Consider the following 15,272-nt stretch of genomic DNA (forward strand, 5'->3'; position numbering starts at 1 on the left):
TAGGTATTGACATGGACTTCAGATCTAGGGGGTCTACTACCGTTTCCACTAGGGCCCTGAATTTAGCATGGGTGTGAGTGTTTGGCTGACCTTGCTAAAGTTTCTACATCTGGAGACGTGTCCAGGCCACTGGCATTGTGGAGCCCTTGGGCGAGTGCCAACAGGTCTGTCTGGTAGTCGAAAAAAAACAATGCCTCCCGACCCTGTATATATGGGATTGATGTCCCCTTGGTCATCCCCCTGGTCGATGCCGAAAATCGACATCATGGATTCGAAGAATCCAGACCTGGAGAGAGGGGCAAAATATCTGTCAAGATTTCTCTTTCGACAGACGGAATGGCTGTCAGTGGCGATCAGGGCTAAGGTACCACTGCGACATTAGGAACGTCAGCCTCTCAAAAGGACCGGGCATCGATGGCTTCTGCACCTGTGTTGGCGTCAAGCCCGAAGACTTCTCTGGCGCTGTCGACAATGTGTCGTGCACGGGGCAGGAGTGCCGAGCACTGCTTTCGCTTCCAAAGCCTGCTGTTCGAGTGGCGCACCTGCAGCAGCCTGCGTCTTAAACATAGCCAGCAGTTGGCTCTTGAAATCTTCCTACTCCTCTCGAGTGGTCGGCCCAGCTGAGGGCTTACCTTTTTCCGACAATGAGCTAAACTTGTGTCAATGATGGTGGCGCCTCTTTCTCTTATGCGATGAAGACGAGGAAGAGTGGCTCCTTGAGTGTGACAGCTTTTTGGCCTTCTGCCGATGCTTTTCCTTTTATTTTTCAGGGCTGGGCCATTCAGTCTCAGCCTCGGAGGACCGGACGATCAACCGCACCTGAGATTTCCGAGCCGGTTGGCCCTAGGCGAGTTTGGCAGCCTGCTTGCGTATGGACTTCGAGTGCATCTTGGAGCAGGAAGCACATCCCTCTGTGTCGTGATCGAAACCCAGAAATCACAGACAAATGCCATGCAGGGGGTCACTCATTGACATTTTGGAACGGCAGTCGGTACACCTTTTAAAGCCCGAAATCCAGGGAGTGGACATTGCAGTTTTTAGAAAAAATGTGACACATTCAGTCAAAACGCAGAGTCAAAGACTCAGTGTCGTTTTCCTCACAGCAGCGTGTCTAGTGAGGAAAAAAGGAACTGAAGTATGGGGAAAAGTGACGTGGGATATATAAACAACGCCCGACCTCGCTTCCGGAGCCGACGATCGAGCACCAAGCAAGGCGGATCGACGATTGAGTCGAGGTCCACTACGCCCCCTGTCGAAAGGTTTCTGAGCAGCAGAGCTGGATGAGGATATCAAATGAGTAATCTGCAGGAGAAAAGCAATCTATTGAAATGTAGGTTCTGTGTTTGGATATTTAGTATTAGTGTATCTACTCATCTAACCTCTTAGTTAGAGGTACCCTGGGACACCAAACCTGATTTCTCGATGTGCCTGCCTATAAGAAATGTGTCTTGCAAGAGGACCAGGTTGTCCCTTAGCTTGTCGAAAAAGTCTAGGGCCTTCTTTCTTCTAACAGGGAGCTACAGTTAAAAATATATCTATGTTGTTCCTGAATGTTAATGTTTTATCTTCTGCTTATTTTTCAGTGAACAAGAGTTCCATGAATCGTATTTAAAAAAAATGTCAGATTTTTCTTGTATTTGTCTTCCATTTTAGGAGTTCCTTCAAGCCATTTTAGAGTAAATGACATTAGAGGAGAAGAATAATTGAAGTCTACTGATCCATTATAGCAGCAAAAGTGCAAAGTAAAATAAATATATATATATTTTTACCAGCTAGTCTACTTATCAACTAATACTGACCTACTAATAGTACTAGTGCTATAAATAGTAGTATTAATACTACTACTACAGACCACCAGAACCTGCTCACAAACATGGGAGAAAAGCAGAGCAAGAGAGAAGCTTGCAAAAATGTTGAAAATAAAATTGATGCCTGTGTTTTCCTTGCTGGAACATGGGCCATAGATGAAATATTAACAGCTATTAGCAACATATTTTATTTTTCTAAGAACTATATGTCTCAATGTGTAAAGAACATATTTTCCAATTACACTCTGTTTTCACAACTAACTCCCCAAGGGCAGGCTGGCCATCTGCTCCATCCAGAGCACAGGCTATTCTATCATCTTCAGAGTATTACGCATTTGATCCAGGTGCAAAGTGGTTAAACCAAGATGTGTTTTGCTCTCAACAGGGAGTAGGTGGGAATGGCTGTAGTTGAACAGGCTAGGGGACAAGAGAATAGCATGCACATATTTCAGCTTCCATTTGTTTCTGGTCTTTTGTGGTAACATGGGCAAGAACACTGGAATCACTGTCACACTATCACACTACCCGTCTCTCAAACCACATAGCTCAGTTACAATGTTTCTCTTCATCAATGGCTTGGCTCTACTCTCCTTCAGTTGGTGCATGTTTCAAAAGCACATTTTTGGTGGTCCAAGTGGTCACTGAGACAGGCAGGACAGTAGTTGCAACAGAAACAGATTTGACACAAGAATACATGTGACAGATGTAAGTTTTAATATACAAACATTTGCTCCTCCAAGAAGAATATTAAATTTGTTTATGTTGGACTAATCGATGCTTGAAGGAAAAATCTCTGGGCAGGTAAAGTTCTTGAAAAAAAATGTTGTTCATTCATACCCGCCCAGCTGTCAAATCAACATTGAACCTGAACACACTAATATAACTGCAATGCCAATGTAGACAATGCTTGAAGTGATGTACATATGATGAAATCATTGCTTTTAATATGTTAGAATCATTACAGGAAAGCAAAGTGATGTGACGATTTATCTGATTTTGAAATGGGGATATGTCATGCAGTTTAATTATTATTTCCAAGCTGTACATAGGACGCATGAGGGAAAAAGAGAATATTTTGCAAAAATGCTTTACAGTGGTATGAAATATACTCAGAATAACAGCAAACTCAAAATACCTTTTGCATGACCATTAACTAAAATGGCTGTGATTATTAAAAAGCAGAGACGCACTGTGTGGTGTGAAAACATGGTGCTGTGTGCCATCGTGTTATTGATTGATACATTCACTAGAAGACTGGAGAGCCGGGACACATCCATATTGAAGACAAGTTAAGGTCCCAAAAATGGTCTAATGAACGTAACCCCTATAAGTGAACAACTGGTGGCAACTGCTAATGGGACAGTGTGTTCTATAATGGCACATAATGTCCATTACTTTGGACCAAATTGGACATCAGCACCTCAAGCCTTCACACAATAGAGAACTTTTAAACAATAGAAAAATGTAACATGAGCAAAAATATCAATAAATAATAAATAAGTCACACGCAAGTTGAGTGGTATTTTAAAAACAAATCGGATGAGACTGAGAACACGTCTCCCAGTGATCCATAAATGTTGTCTCTTCCCTCAATATAAAAAATGACTCTTTTCAAGTATCAAAAAATAAGTTAACTAAGAAAAACGTTTCAGGGGCAGTTGCTGCTTTGCTGCTAGGTTGGAAGTTTCTTTTCTTTTGAGCACGAAACAACAAGCACAGAAACAAAGAACTTTAGCTTCTTGTCTGGTTCATTAAAGGGATTTTCATTGTCAGACCATTTTGGTTTGCAGGACATGCAGAGACATGACATAGCACCGGTCAGCCAATAGTTCAGAGCAGCAGCTGATGGTCTTCATCTCAACCCTAATACTCTAAGACCTTTTCACTCTGCCATATGATTCTGATAAGGATTCCCCCTGTACGTAGGGACAGGATTTTCCAGTGTCAAAACCCCACTAAACACACAAAAGTAAAATAAAACAGAAACGTGTACACATTGAACTCCATCCATGAAAACATTTAGCACTGCACAACAATGGGAATCTGAATACATGAAAGAGCGCCATTGGCCAGTTTTGCATCTCCATCTTGTTCTGTGTAGTGTGTATAGAGAGGTCAACTGTTTCTTCCCTAAAAATTGAAAGGTTTTTTGAATGAAAACTTTGAAAGAATCAGAAGGCTAACATTAAGTTTGAATTTGATCTCTGTAAATTTGAACAAGGTACTACAACTACTACTACCTTGGTATATATGGGTGGGGCAGAGAGAATTGGTCACGTTCATGGAAATCTAAGCCCAACAAGGAAGCCATGTCTAACGCCACTGTACATATCACTTATTCTGTTAAATCCTCATTAGTGTTGATTTTTCCCTTTTATCCTGCTGATAGCAGATCGTCAAAATGCCAGCAGTGTGTGGAAAGGAGCTTCAGAATCCAGAGCTGAAGACAACATCATGGAGTTGAGAAGGATGTAACTGTGGCAAGCCCGTAGAAAGGTCAGGGGGCAAATTTAATAGCTTTGTTAGTGTTCTTCATTAAGCGTTCGTATCCACAATGTGTGATCCTCCATGTGCTTGTTCTTTGGTGGAAAAAAGAGGAAATGAAACTCAAACAGTTATTGACATTCTGCTCGTACTCCACCAGAGAAGGGAAAACCCTCGAGGCAGTTGAATGCTGCAACATTCACCAAGTTCTGTTTCTTAAGTCAATTGTTTTTGTTAATTTGTAAAAAGCTAGTAGCAAAAATTATGCGCCGAAAGAGTGATATCTGCATCTTGATTTCTTAAGTTTAGTCTTCAGTGGAAGACTTCTACCATTTACCCAAAATGTTACCAATGGTTGCGTAAGACCCTTACAACACTGGGCATTTGTGGAGAGTAACATAAGGTTGATCGACCACTGGAAATAACTGCAGGGCAAGTAGATCCTTGGAACTGAAAACCATTTGCAATAATGGTGTAGAAAAGAACTTGCAGCATCAAGAACTGTAGATCCACTTGCTTCTGACAGCCCAGTGTGGGCTAAGAGATGATTCACACAAACAGTAGTGCTGAAAGCTCAGGACCAGTTCAAGTTGAAACCTTTAGTGAGCATAACAGACTCCAAGTCCTTGTCCTCTTCCTTTTCCTGGAGACGTTGCTCCTCCAGTAGTGCCACCAATGCATCTCTCTGTTCCACCACATCTAACATTTCGTTCAGGATCTTCTTCTCTTCGGTAAGCTCTTTCTCCGTTTTCAAGTGGTCTGTTGGAAAACAAAAAAATAAAAAACATTAAACCTCACAGAAGAGCACTCTGCTAGAAAGCTATGGCTGCCAAAAAAAGGATCATCTTAGTACCTATTCACAGCATGGCCCATTTAACATTTTAATTCCATAAATATGAATGTGTTATTAATTTCAAAGTGGAGACACACTTCAAAATAAAGGGCTATAATAGAAGAAAGAACAATTTTGGGGGGGGGGGGGCACAGTAGCACTCAAACATGGGTTAGAATCTAGTGTCAGAAGACAGGTTTACAAGAATACATTGCCCGTAGGAAAGGAGCAGTGTAGGGAGGTTCCCAGAACAACTGCCATGCGTTACATGATGACATGATGACATTCTAAAGGTGAACCAACTTATGGGTGTGGCATAATCCATAAAGTATGGAAGGTTCTATGTGGAGTTTAAGGTTGCGATTCTAAGGATAGAGAGAGACTGCAGACAAAGTACACATGATAGGCCTACAAAGAGCATACTTCTAAGCTATAAGGTACTACCCAGGTATGAAAGCATATATACACACATACACATGCACACACACCAAGTACGATGAAACATACTATGTGGCATAACAAAAATCCTTAGACAAACACTTTTGAAAATGATGAACAAGAACATGTCCCTTCAGTGCTTTTAGAAAAAAGCAATATATAAAAAATAGAACCTAGCCATTCTGACAATCATTTCCACAAAACCACTAAAATGCTTATATGCTACTTTATAATGTATTTGTTATTTGCTTTGTTCTTTTTAGGTCAAGGCATGTGCAGGATTCACCAGTGTGCTATGCTTCAAGAGCGTAAAGCAAAGCTTACTGAATTGAAATGATTATCTGCCATTTCTGAATGTATGACCTTTATTAGCTCATACTTTGCATTTCTGTCTTTTAATTGCTTCAGAATATGCCATTTTGTGCAATGAACCTTTATTTCCCTTTTTTGGTTTTGACTCAGATAAAATTGCCAGATATATGAGAAAGAACCATTGGTAAATAAATTGCAGGCTTGACTGATTTGTTCTGGCCTTTGTGGAGGGATACATCTAAGCCAGTACCACAGCCTCCAATTCTTGTCAGATTAAGAGTATTAAAAAAAAAAAGCATTCTATATGTAAACGCATCTGTCTGAAAGTCAACAGGTTAATTCCAGCTATCATGCAGCTTCTGGTGTAAAAAGTAAAAACTGCTTAATCAAATATGCTTTCAGCCACTTCATTTTTAAGAACTACAGCATCCTAGCACAGACTTGCATTCAAGTTTCTCATGTTGCTTTCTTTAAAGACTAGTTGCAATTTTCTTTTGAAAAGCACAGACAAATAGCATGCTATCAATTTTATTAGGATCAGGTGTAGAACACCAATCTGTAATATATAAAAGTTGTAATGTTAATACTATCTCAACATGGACTATGCATGAGCCTAAAAAGTTGGGGTTGTCATTGCTCCTTTTAGATATTTCTGTTCTTCAACCCTTTTAATTTTGTATTGGTCAGTAAAGTTTCATGGTTGTGTTGACTCTAGTATCCCTTTCTGTGTTTTGGCCTTTAATGCAGTAGTGCCTTTGGCACCACAAGGTGGCAAAGTGGATCTAAGAGCAAAAATCAGTCACTAAAGACAGACATTAGAGAGGGAAGAGTCTCCCCTCTCCACACGCATGTCCCGCCCCACAGCCCCATCCAGCACCCCCATCACAACCCCCACCAACAGCACTTACCTGTTTTATTCCTGCCCGCTGCTGAGCGTTTCAGCGTTCCGGTGGGGCGGGCGAGCATGTTGCACTATTGTAAGTCTGTCTTTTTGCAATGCTCTTGTGAATGCAATGCTTCTCCCTAGCTGTCTCCAGACTGCAATATGGCAAAATAATATATATGGGGCTTCTGGGATTGACTGGACTAAGAATAAAAATGGGAGAATCTTTGCTAGGTCTGTCTTCCTCCTTTCACCAACAATAGAACGCAGTGATTATCAGTGTTTGATGAGAGGCAGTTTAAAAACGCCCTTTCTTTTACTGACTTTAGGAAGGCAGTCATTGTGCGATCTGCAAAAACTGTCATTTTGCCCCTATAAACTTGCAAGCAACAAACAAGTGCTAGCCTTGGGTAACAGAGGACACACCTACCGCCTATATTAATGAATCATGAAAAGTCGTCCTAGGAAGAGGGGATGCCAACTGCCACTGCTATTAATTATTAAAAGTGCTAGGGCAGCGGCAGATTGGCCAGGGCACCGCTCTTGTACACCTGGATTCTCAGTAAAAAAAAAATAAGTGGCCATGATGGTAAGTAATGCAAGGTTATGGAGATGACGGGGTGTGTGCAGACAGTAACCCGGCTTCCAGGGTTGCACTTCAGGGATTATCTATTGTGTGGATTATAAATCACATCTGCTTTTATATGACAGCAGGGACGAGGGTGCGTCATGAGCTTTAGGGGTAGAGTCAGTCTGGCATGTACTTTCTGGTTTAGAAACGAATGGGCCCCATTGTTTTACACTAGCAGAAGTCATATAGTGTAGATTCTCCATCAAGGGATCTTCATTAATGCTCAAACACTTACGTGACAAAATTAGGAATTACATTATTAGCCTGTGGAGCATACCCAAAAAAGTTTAAGCTTGTCATGATACTATTTTTTCTTTTTCTTATATAAAACTTGAAAAATTGATAATATAGTCCTAATGACTGGTAGGAAAGGGGGATGAGGAAATTCAATCTTGGATACATATTTTATATGGTTTAAGGCATGTGGGATTTCAAGATTGTTTATTGAAAGTTTAAACCTTGAAAACATGTTGAAATAAATATTTTGTTCTCTTATCTTTTAGTTTATATGAGCGTGATTATACAAGTATTAGTTTCATACAGTGCCCTATCTTTCTATGATACATTCTTATGGTTACAGGATATGATCACGTTATGATAAAAATATGTTTTTGTACTCTTATTAAGAAAGTTGTATTTGTTTTACAATGCTCTATAAATGAATAAAAACATAATTTGAAAAAAGTGAGCACTATACTCCAATCCCAAGACGGAAGCTCAAAGGTTTTAGGTGGATAAGCAGTGTTAGGCCGTTAAATAACTGCAGTACCATCAGCACTGCAAAGTACAATACTTGTTTAAGCGTTCTTGCAAAAATAGAAAGTTCCGCCAGATAACATTTCGTAGCCCCAATGTTCAAACTCAAATTTTCTATTGAGAAAAGAACCTCGAAACGTGTGACATAGGCCTACAAATAATGGGTTAAGCTACATGTCTCAGCCCCATGTCAAGTTCCGTCAGCAATGAGCACAGATATACATGGTTATGCCTCACAGAGAGCATCACACCCCAAGACACTTATCAGTGAGATCCCAATCTTTGTACCTCAGTCTCCCAATAGTAGGGCATGGTGCCTCAGCGTCCTGGCGGTGGGCTGGAGCACTCTGATCAAGTCTGCATCATAAAATCTTCACTCTAAGAGATCCACTGGGGTCGGAAAAGCAGTATGTTGAACATGATTGAGTGCTGAATCCTCTGGGCCCAGTCAGGAGCAATCACCATTTAAGGTTGCTCTGCTCCTCTTCAACTTCTTCAGCACCAAAGCAATATGCTGGAATGGAGGGAATACATACACCAGCCTAACTCCCAGGGAATCACCAATGCAACCACCGCCCCCAGGGTGCCCACCACCATGCCCAAGGAACTCCCTGGAGAAAAACAGAATATCTAGTACTTCTTGTTTGAGCTACAAGAGAACAGGTCAATCTGGGGGGACTGCCACATGAGCATCTGATCAACAATCTCCCTGTTCAGCACTTGGGAGTGTCACAAATGCAGACTTGGTGCATGTGCCCAAGTGTTCAGACTGCCGGCCCAGTGACAAGTTGTCATTCACATCAATCTCGATCACCTAAAACCACATGGCCTCCCTGCACAGTTTGAGTGATCCCACATCACCCATTCTGATTCAAGGTAGTGGTGTTGTCTATGAGGTCTTCAAACATTTGCACCTCAGGTTGAGGGTTAGAAAGACTGCAGTGCTAGACAAACTGCCTTGCGTTCCAATACGTTAATGTGGAAGGACTTCTTCGGGCTCCTCTACAAACCACTTGATGAAAGATTCAGCACATTAGTGCCCTATCCCATTAAGGAAATGTCTGTGGCCAGGGTAACATTCTGCCATGGCTGCTGCAAGGAGGCCCCCTGGAGATTTGTAGTTGATGCTCACCAAAGCAGGTCCTTGCAGACTTATGGGGGAATAGCATACTGTCCACAATGTCCCTCGAACTGGGGCCATTGGCTCCTCAGTGACCACTGTAACTACCGCAATCTGCAGTCTTGCTTCTGTGATTATGGAAATGCAGAACGTCATGAGCCCTAGCATCTTCTACAAAATCCAAGCCAGGAGTCCCATATTCGGTTGGAAGAGGGCTACTGCGGTCTGGCTGCTTATCACTCACCTTCCAGAAGGTAAAGCTATACTCGCTTTGTGTATCTAGGACTATCCCTACAAACTGGACCTTCTGGAGTAGGTGAGAATGGAGGTTTATTTTTAGGTTGATGAAAAAACAATGTGTTGAAGTTATTGGCCAGTGTCCCAAGATCGACTGCTGATATCTCTCAATTTTGTTTGCAGGAGCTAGTCATTGATGTTAGGAAAGACATGCATCCTACTCCTGTCAAGATAAGCTGCATTTACAAAGTGTATTTGCCAAGAGTACTGTCTTGCTGTCCAGTCCTGCTGCTTCTTCCACTATCTGGCATTGGATTACTTACTTTACTGTATTGTTTACACTCAGCCATGCCCCCTTCCCAGAAGCCTTCAAAACCAGGAGCTGCGCGCATTTAGCAAGTGTATTTCCAAGTGTACGGTCTTGCTGTCCAGTATTGCTGCCTCTTCCACTATCTGGCGTTGGATTACTTACTTTACTGGGGTATCCAGTCATTTTTTTGAAACACAAAGTTTTGAATACAGACTTTGTGAATACTTTCTGTCGAAAAGTCATTTTTTCGAATAGTCATTTTTTTGAAAAAAATGTGATCATATCATATCGATTTTTAAAAACAAATAATGACTAGGGTTGGGGCTAGGATTAGCGTTTAGGGTTTAGGGTTGGGGTTTAGGGTTGGGGGTTTGGGCTAGGGTTAGTTTAAGTGTTAAAATAGGGTTAGGGTTGTGGTTTGGGTTAGTTTAAGGATTACATTAGGGTTAGGGTTGGGGCCAGGGCTAGGGATGGGACTTGGGTTAGGGTTGGGGGGAACCCCCCCCCCCAATATACTCAAGACATTAAAACGTTACAAGGGGCTGGCCAGTGGTGAAATTTCAGCACTGGACAGCTCCATGTAACGTTTTAACGTTACAAAAAAAAGCATTGAAATGCTACTTTTAACATGTGAAAAAGTGCATTTCAATTGAAACCAGTCCATGTCTATTGTTGATGGATTGGTTTCGAAAGAAATGCATTTTTTCATGTTAAATATAGCTTGTCACAGCTTTTATTTTTAGAAACTTCACTAAAAAATCACTATAAACCTTTTACTGGTATGGACGTCCATTGAGGAACACTATACAGACATTATAGATACATTTGTATCTGATATACAATTCGAGTAATTATACTCTCTTTCTGTTTATTTTCAGTATTGTTTACGCTCAGCCACATCTCCTTCCCAGCAGCCTACAAAACCAGGAGCCGCACGCATTTGCGCGCGCACATTTAGCAAGTGTATTTGCCAAGTGTACTTTTTTGCTGTCCAGTATTGCTGCCTCTTCCACTATCTGGCGTTGGAAAACTTACTTTACTGGTATGGACTTCCATTGAGGAACACTACAGACTTTAAAGATACAATTGTATCTGATATACAATTAGAGTAATTATACTCTGTTTATTTTCAGTATTGTTTACGCTCAGCCACGCCTCCTTCCCAGCAGCCTTCAAAACCAGGAGCCGTGTGCATTTAGCAAGTGTACTGTCTTGCTGTCTACTGGTCGTTGGGAGCGCCAACTGACTGCAAGTTTATCTTTATATCTTTATGTTTCTATAACTGAAATCGATTTATCAAGTTTATTGCAATCCTGTGAAATATCTACTGTACATGTCCAGTTCGTACTCTTTGATTACTACCATGTCGCCTGTAAATGAAATTCGTAGCCGCCTTGTGACCGAGCTGAGAATGCCCAAAACAACGTCACGGCTAATAAACTTAGCTCAGACGCCAAAGGCGGTGGTGCGTATGCGAGCCGCTTCAGTTACTTCCGCCATTCGCAAATGTTGTGCTGTTGAAAATAGGAGTGACCCAAACGAAATACACAGGGGATATATCCACTTCACTGCTCGAAAACTAATCACATGTTGAAATGGTTACAAACTTGTGTATGCCGCCGCCTTCCCCCCCCCCCCCCCGATTCCCTGGTGGATCCCAGCTTTGCCTTTCCGGCATCGGCAGACACGCAACGCAGTACATTTGAAAGCAATCCTCCCAATGTTCCAACACCAAATCGAAAAAAGTAGTTAGTGGCAATGCCCCCTCTACTGGACAATATTAATATGGGCGTGAACCCCATGGAATCTGTGGCTTTTTCGCATGGAAATATACATGAACATTGTCCTATCGACATTGACGAAACAATTTCTGTAGACATACAACACATTAATACGACTAACACAGCTGGATTGAGTAATAACAGTTTGAGAACTATCGCAATCTCCTGCAATGTTCTCTCCGACCGCACAAGACCACTCAATTCACTCTATATCCTCCACGAATCCGACTGCGAGACGCAAGGGTCTCACTCCTCTGGTTTTAGGTGAGGATAATTCTCCAGAGACCACGATTGGAGTTGAGGCAGCCCTGCAAACCATGAACAGAGCTTTATTCTCTCTCACTAATCTGTATGAAGCCCTATATCGGTTCCATGTCATTTAATCATCTGAATTTTCAAAGCCTGGCAATTCAATGTGGAAATGTTCATCAAATTTCTTTTTTTTGGGGGCGGGGGCACCCCCAAACACCCAATCCGCCACCTATTTTACCTATTCCCTAACCCCCACACCCTTATTTGCCCTTTCCCCCACCCCCTAAAGAATTCGATGAACATTTGTGCACATTGAAGTGGCATGCTTTCAAAAATCCGGCGATGAAAGGACGTTGTACGCCTATATCGCAAACTTCACACGCAGACTGATTTACTCTATTCATTGCTCAAAACAAGTTCCAAAGAAACCCCTTCCCTTATTCAAGAACAACATTTTAAATCCACAGAGCATTCAGCTACGTTAACGGCAATACAATCAGCAATACATCAAACTGCAGTAAATACGCCGTCTACAAATTAAGAACCTTGTTGTTCTGTGGATTTTTTACCCACAAATGAGCCTGAATCCTTGTGTGACCCGAACAAACCGTGTAAAAAAAAAAGTTATAGAACTTGCAATCTCAACCTTTGCAACCTTTTGACTCTAACAAAATGGTTATAGCCTCTCAAACACATAATGCTACAAGTTCTGTGTCCGTCAAATCTGCAACAACGTACGCTATGTTTCAGAAGTTGGTTAAAAAAGCTTGTAAAAACAAAAACTCTTTGATCAAGAAATCCAAAAACAAACTCGTCTCAGGTACAGAGATCAAATAGTTCACGTTAATTTGTACAACACTTAAAACTGTCCAAAAGCAGACTGTCTTTAGCTAGTGCTGCAGCTGCTAAGAAATATGAACATTTTTCCTCACAGAGTACTATAAAACTAAATAATCAGGCTGCATCTTCAACACAGCTAGAATATGAACCTTTGGATGCCTTAGTACAAATAAGTGAGTTTCAACACCATGGTAACATCGAGCTGCTCTCTGCGAACATGTCTGAATGAAAAAACAGACATAATCTTCATTTAATGCTGCGCGCACTCAACCCTCTCTAACTAAACGAACTGATTCTGCACCTGAACACGCCAATGACACCTTTGTGACCTTAGAACAGAGGCGTAATCAGATAGCAGAATCCATACAATATTTTGCGCAATCAGCAACCAACATGAATAACGAAATAATGTCTATCAATGACCAATCTGAGGTACAATCCGCTCTGATGAAACCAAAGATACAGTCTCAAATTCTCTCACACTCTATTAACAAAGGCCCTCACCAGAAACATCATACAGACAATAGTATTAGTAATCTTCATCACCTCACGTTACAGTGTAGGAATCATCCCTTTCTGTCCTATGATCTCAATCGAAAAAGTGTCTTGAACTTCTTAGCTGAAGTACCCCTGCTGGAAGATGACAAGTGACATCGAACAGGTAGAATTTATTCATGATCATGATGCATCTATTGTAAAACTCTGGATGACATCTGGTATAGTCATGAACATGTTATGACAGGCTTGCTCACAACTGTTTGATTTAGGTTTTTTATTGACCAAACATAGAGCAGTGGATCATCCGGTCCAAGAGCTATACTCTCAAGTCAAAATGTCCTTTCAAATTAGATCGAATGCCGATTTCAATCACATCTCCTCAAGGTACATCTCATACATACCGTCAATTTCAAAATCAAAATGACTAAAGGCTTCTCACATATAAGAATTAACTAACCTCTTGTCCTATTTTCACACCTTTGATACTTTCATCATGGAACACGAGAGGTCATAAACATCTTGCTGGTAAGAAAAACAATCCTCTTCTAAACCTTGACATACCAGCCTTGCAGGGAGTTTGGCTGTATGGGATCATCATCAAATTGCTTTAATCCCAACGAAACTTCCAACTAGAGGCCACCCTTTGGCGGGCTTATTGGTGGCTGTGAAATCTACATCAAATCTGTCCATCCTCCCTTGGGCATCTCCCAACATGTTTATACAATTGGTCAAAATCAAGTCACCTTGCCAATCTGTTGCCATGATCAATATGTACTGGAACCACATTGGTATTCAGAATCACGTTTCTAAATGACCTGGAAAATTTGCTGGATCTAATATCCCTAGATCCATCCGTTGATCATGTTAATCTGGCAGGAGATCTCAATATTAGGTGTATCAAAAATTCATCCTTACTTCCGAGTACTACAGCCGTTCGCTGGAATAACCTTATAAAAGAGCGTTAACTGTGCAGGCTTAATGGTTGTATAGAGGGTGATGTTCCTCCTGCAAACACCTGGCATAGAGCGCCTCTCAGGCGGCTTTAATCGACTATATATACATCGACAAGAAATTATTCACTCTGGTTGATGACTTCCGAATATTGCCACAAACCCTCAGTGATCATGATATACTTTCACTGACCTGGCAATGGCACGGTTAAAGACCGAACCAAGAATGTTTTTTTCACGTGACCACACAATATCGCAGGCAAAAAATAGATTCAAATGGACTCCCCATCTATTAAATAACCTCAATATTGTCTCGTCTTACACTGTGAAATTCTTATCTCTGCACACGAATATGATCAATGGATCGTATGTGGCGGCTTTGCAGATTTTTAGAACCACTAGTCATTCTGGCAATAAGAAATTCACCACACATCTCCACTCATACGATCGTGACATAGCAGTTAGGAAATCCAAGATTGCCGTGCCCTACGATTCCTACCCACTCCACTCAAGGTCTCTAAATTAAAAACTCTTAGGTGCCAGTACAAGAACTGGGTTAAAACTAGGAAGGCCTGTATATATCAGAGAGACACTGAACACATGCTCAGCGCCTTAGCATCCAAGAAGTCTGCCCAGATCTGGGGTCTATTAAATAATCCTTTCAGATAGGGGCGAAAATCAATGCAGTGCCAGAGGAGGTATGGTCTGCATACTATAAAACCCTGTATGCGGCGCCATTTCCAGATGATTGTAGTGACCTATCCTGGAATGGGCCTCTTAATATTCATTTTGACACTGATGACATCATAGTCTACATTAAAAAAACTGTGCTCATTTAGGGCCCCGGTTCCAGACGGCCTTTCTAACTACATGCTAACAAACCACCCACAAGCATGGGCATTGTAGCAATATTTATGCAAACTATTCAGAGTAGACAAATTCCCCCATCCTGGAAACAATCAATTATCATTGCGATATATAAGAAAGGCGATCGGAGTGCTCCTCAGAACTATAGACCTATTGCATTACTGGATGCTCCTGCCAAATTATTTGCCAATCTTATACTTAGAGACTTTCTCGCCAGGCTAGTGACCACAGATCAACAAGATCCTAACCAAACTGGCTTTACATCGGGCGTAG

At 41.4% G+C, this 15,272-nt stretch overlaps 1 protein-coding gene across 19 annotated transcripts in view; it reads right to left on the bottom strand.

Annotated features, from left to right (window-relative positions):
- Positions 1-2,499: 2,499 nt before the first annotated feature.
- The window catches only part of MICAL3 (microtubule associated monooxygenase, calponin and LIM domain containing 3), a 2,299,897-nt gene continuing 2,287,124 nt past the window's right edge, over positions 2,500-15,272 (bottom strand). For all 19 annotated transcript variants that reach the window (XM_069628665.1, XM_069628668.1, XM_069628663.1 and 16 more), the window contains one exon: positions 2,500-5,051. In XM_069628665.1, the coding sequence (XP_069484766.1) occupies positions 4,867-5,051 (185 nt within the window). In that variant the 3' untranslated portion in view covers positions 2,500-4,866. The remainder of the gene's footprint in view (positions 5,052-15,272) is intronic.

This window comes from Ambystoma mexicanum, chromosome 12, assembly GCF_040938575.1.
Source record: "Ambystoma mexicanum isolate Mex_15411 chromosome 12, UKY_AmexF1_1, whole genome shotgun sequence".
Classification (NCBI taxonomy): domain Eukaryota; kingdom Metazoa; phylum Chordata; class Amphibia; order Caudata; family Ambystomatidae; genus Ambystoma; species Ambystoma mexicanum.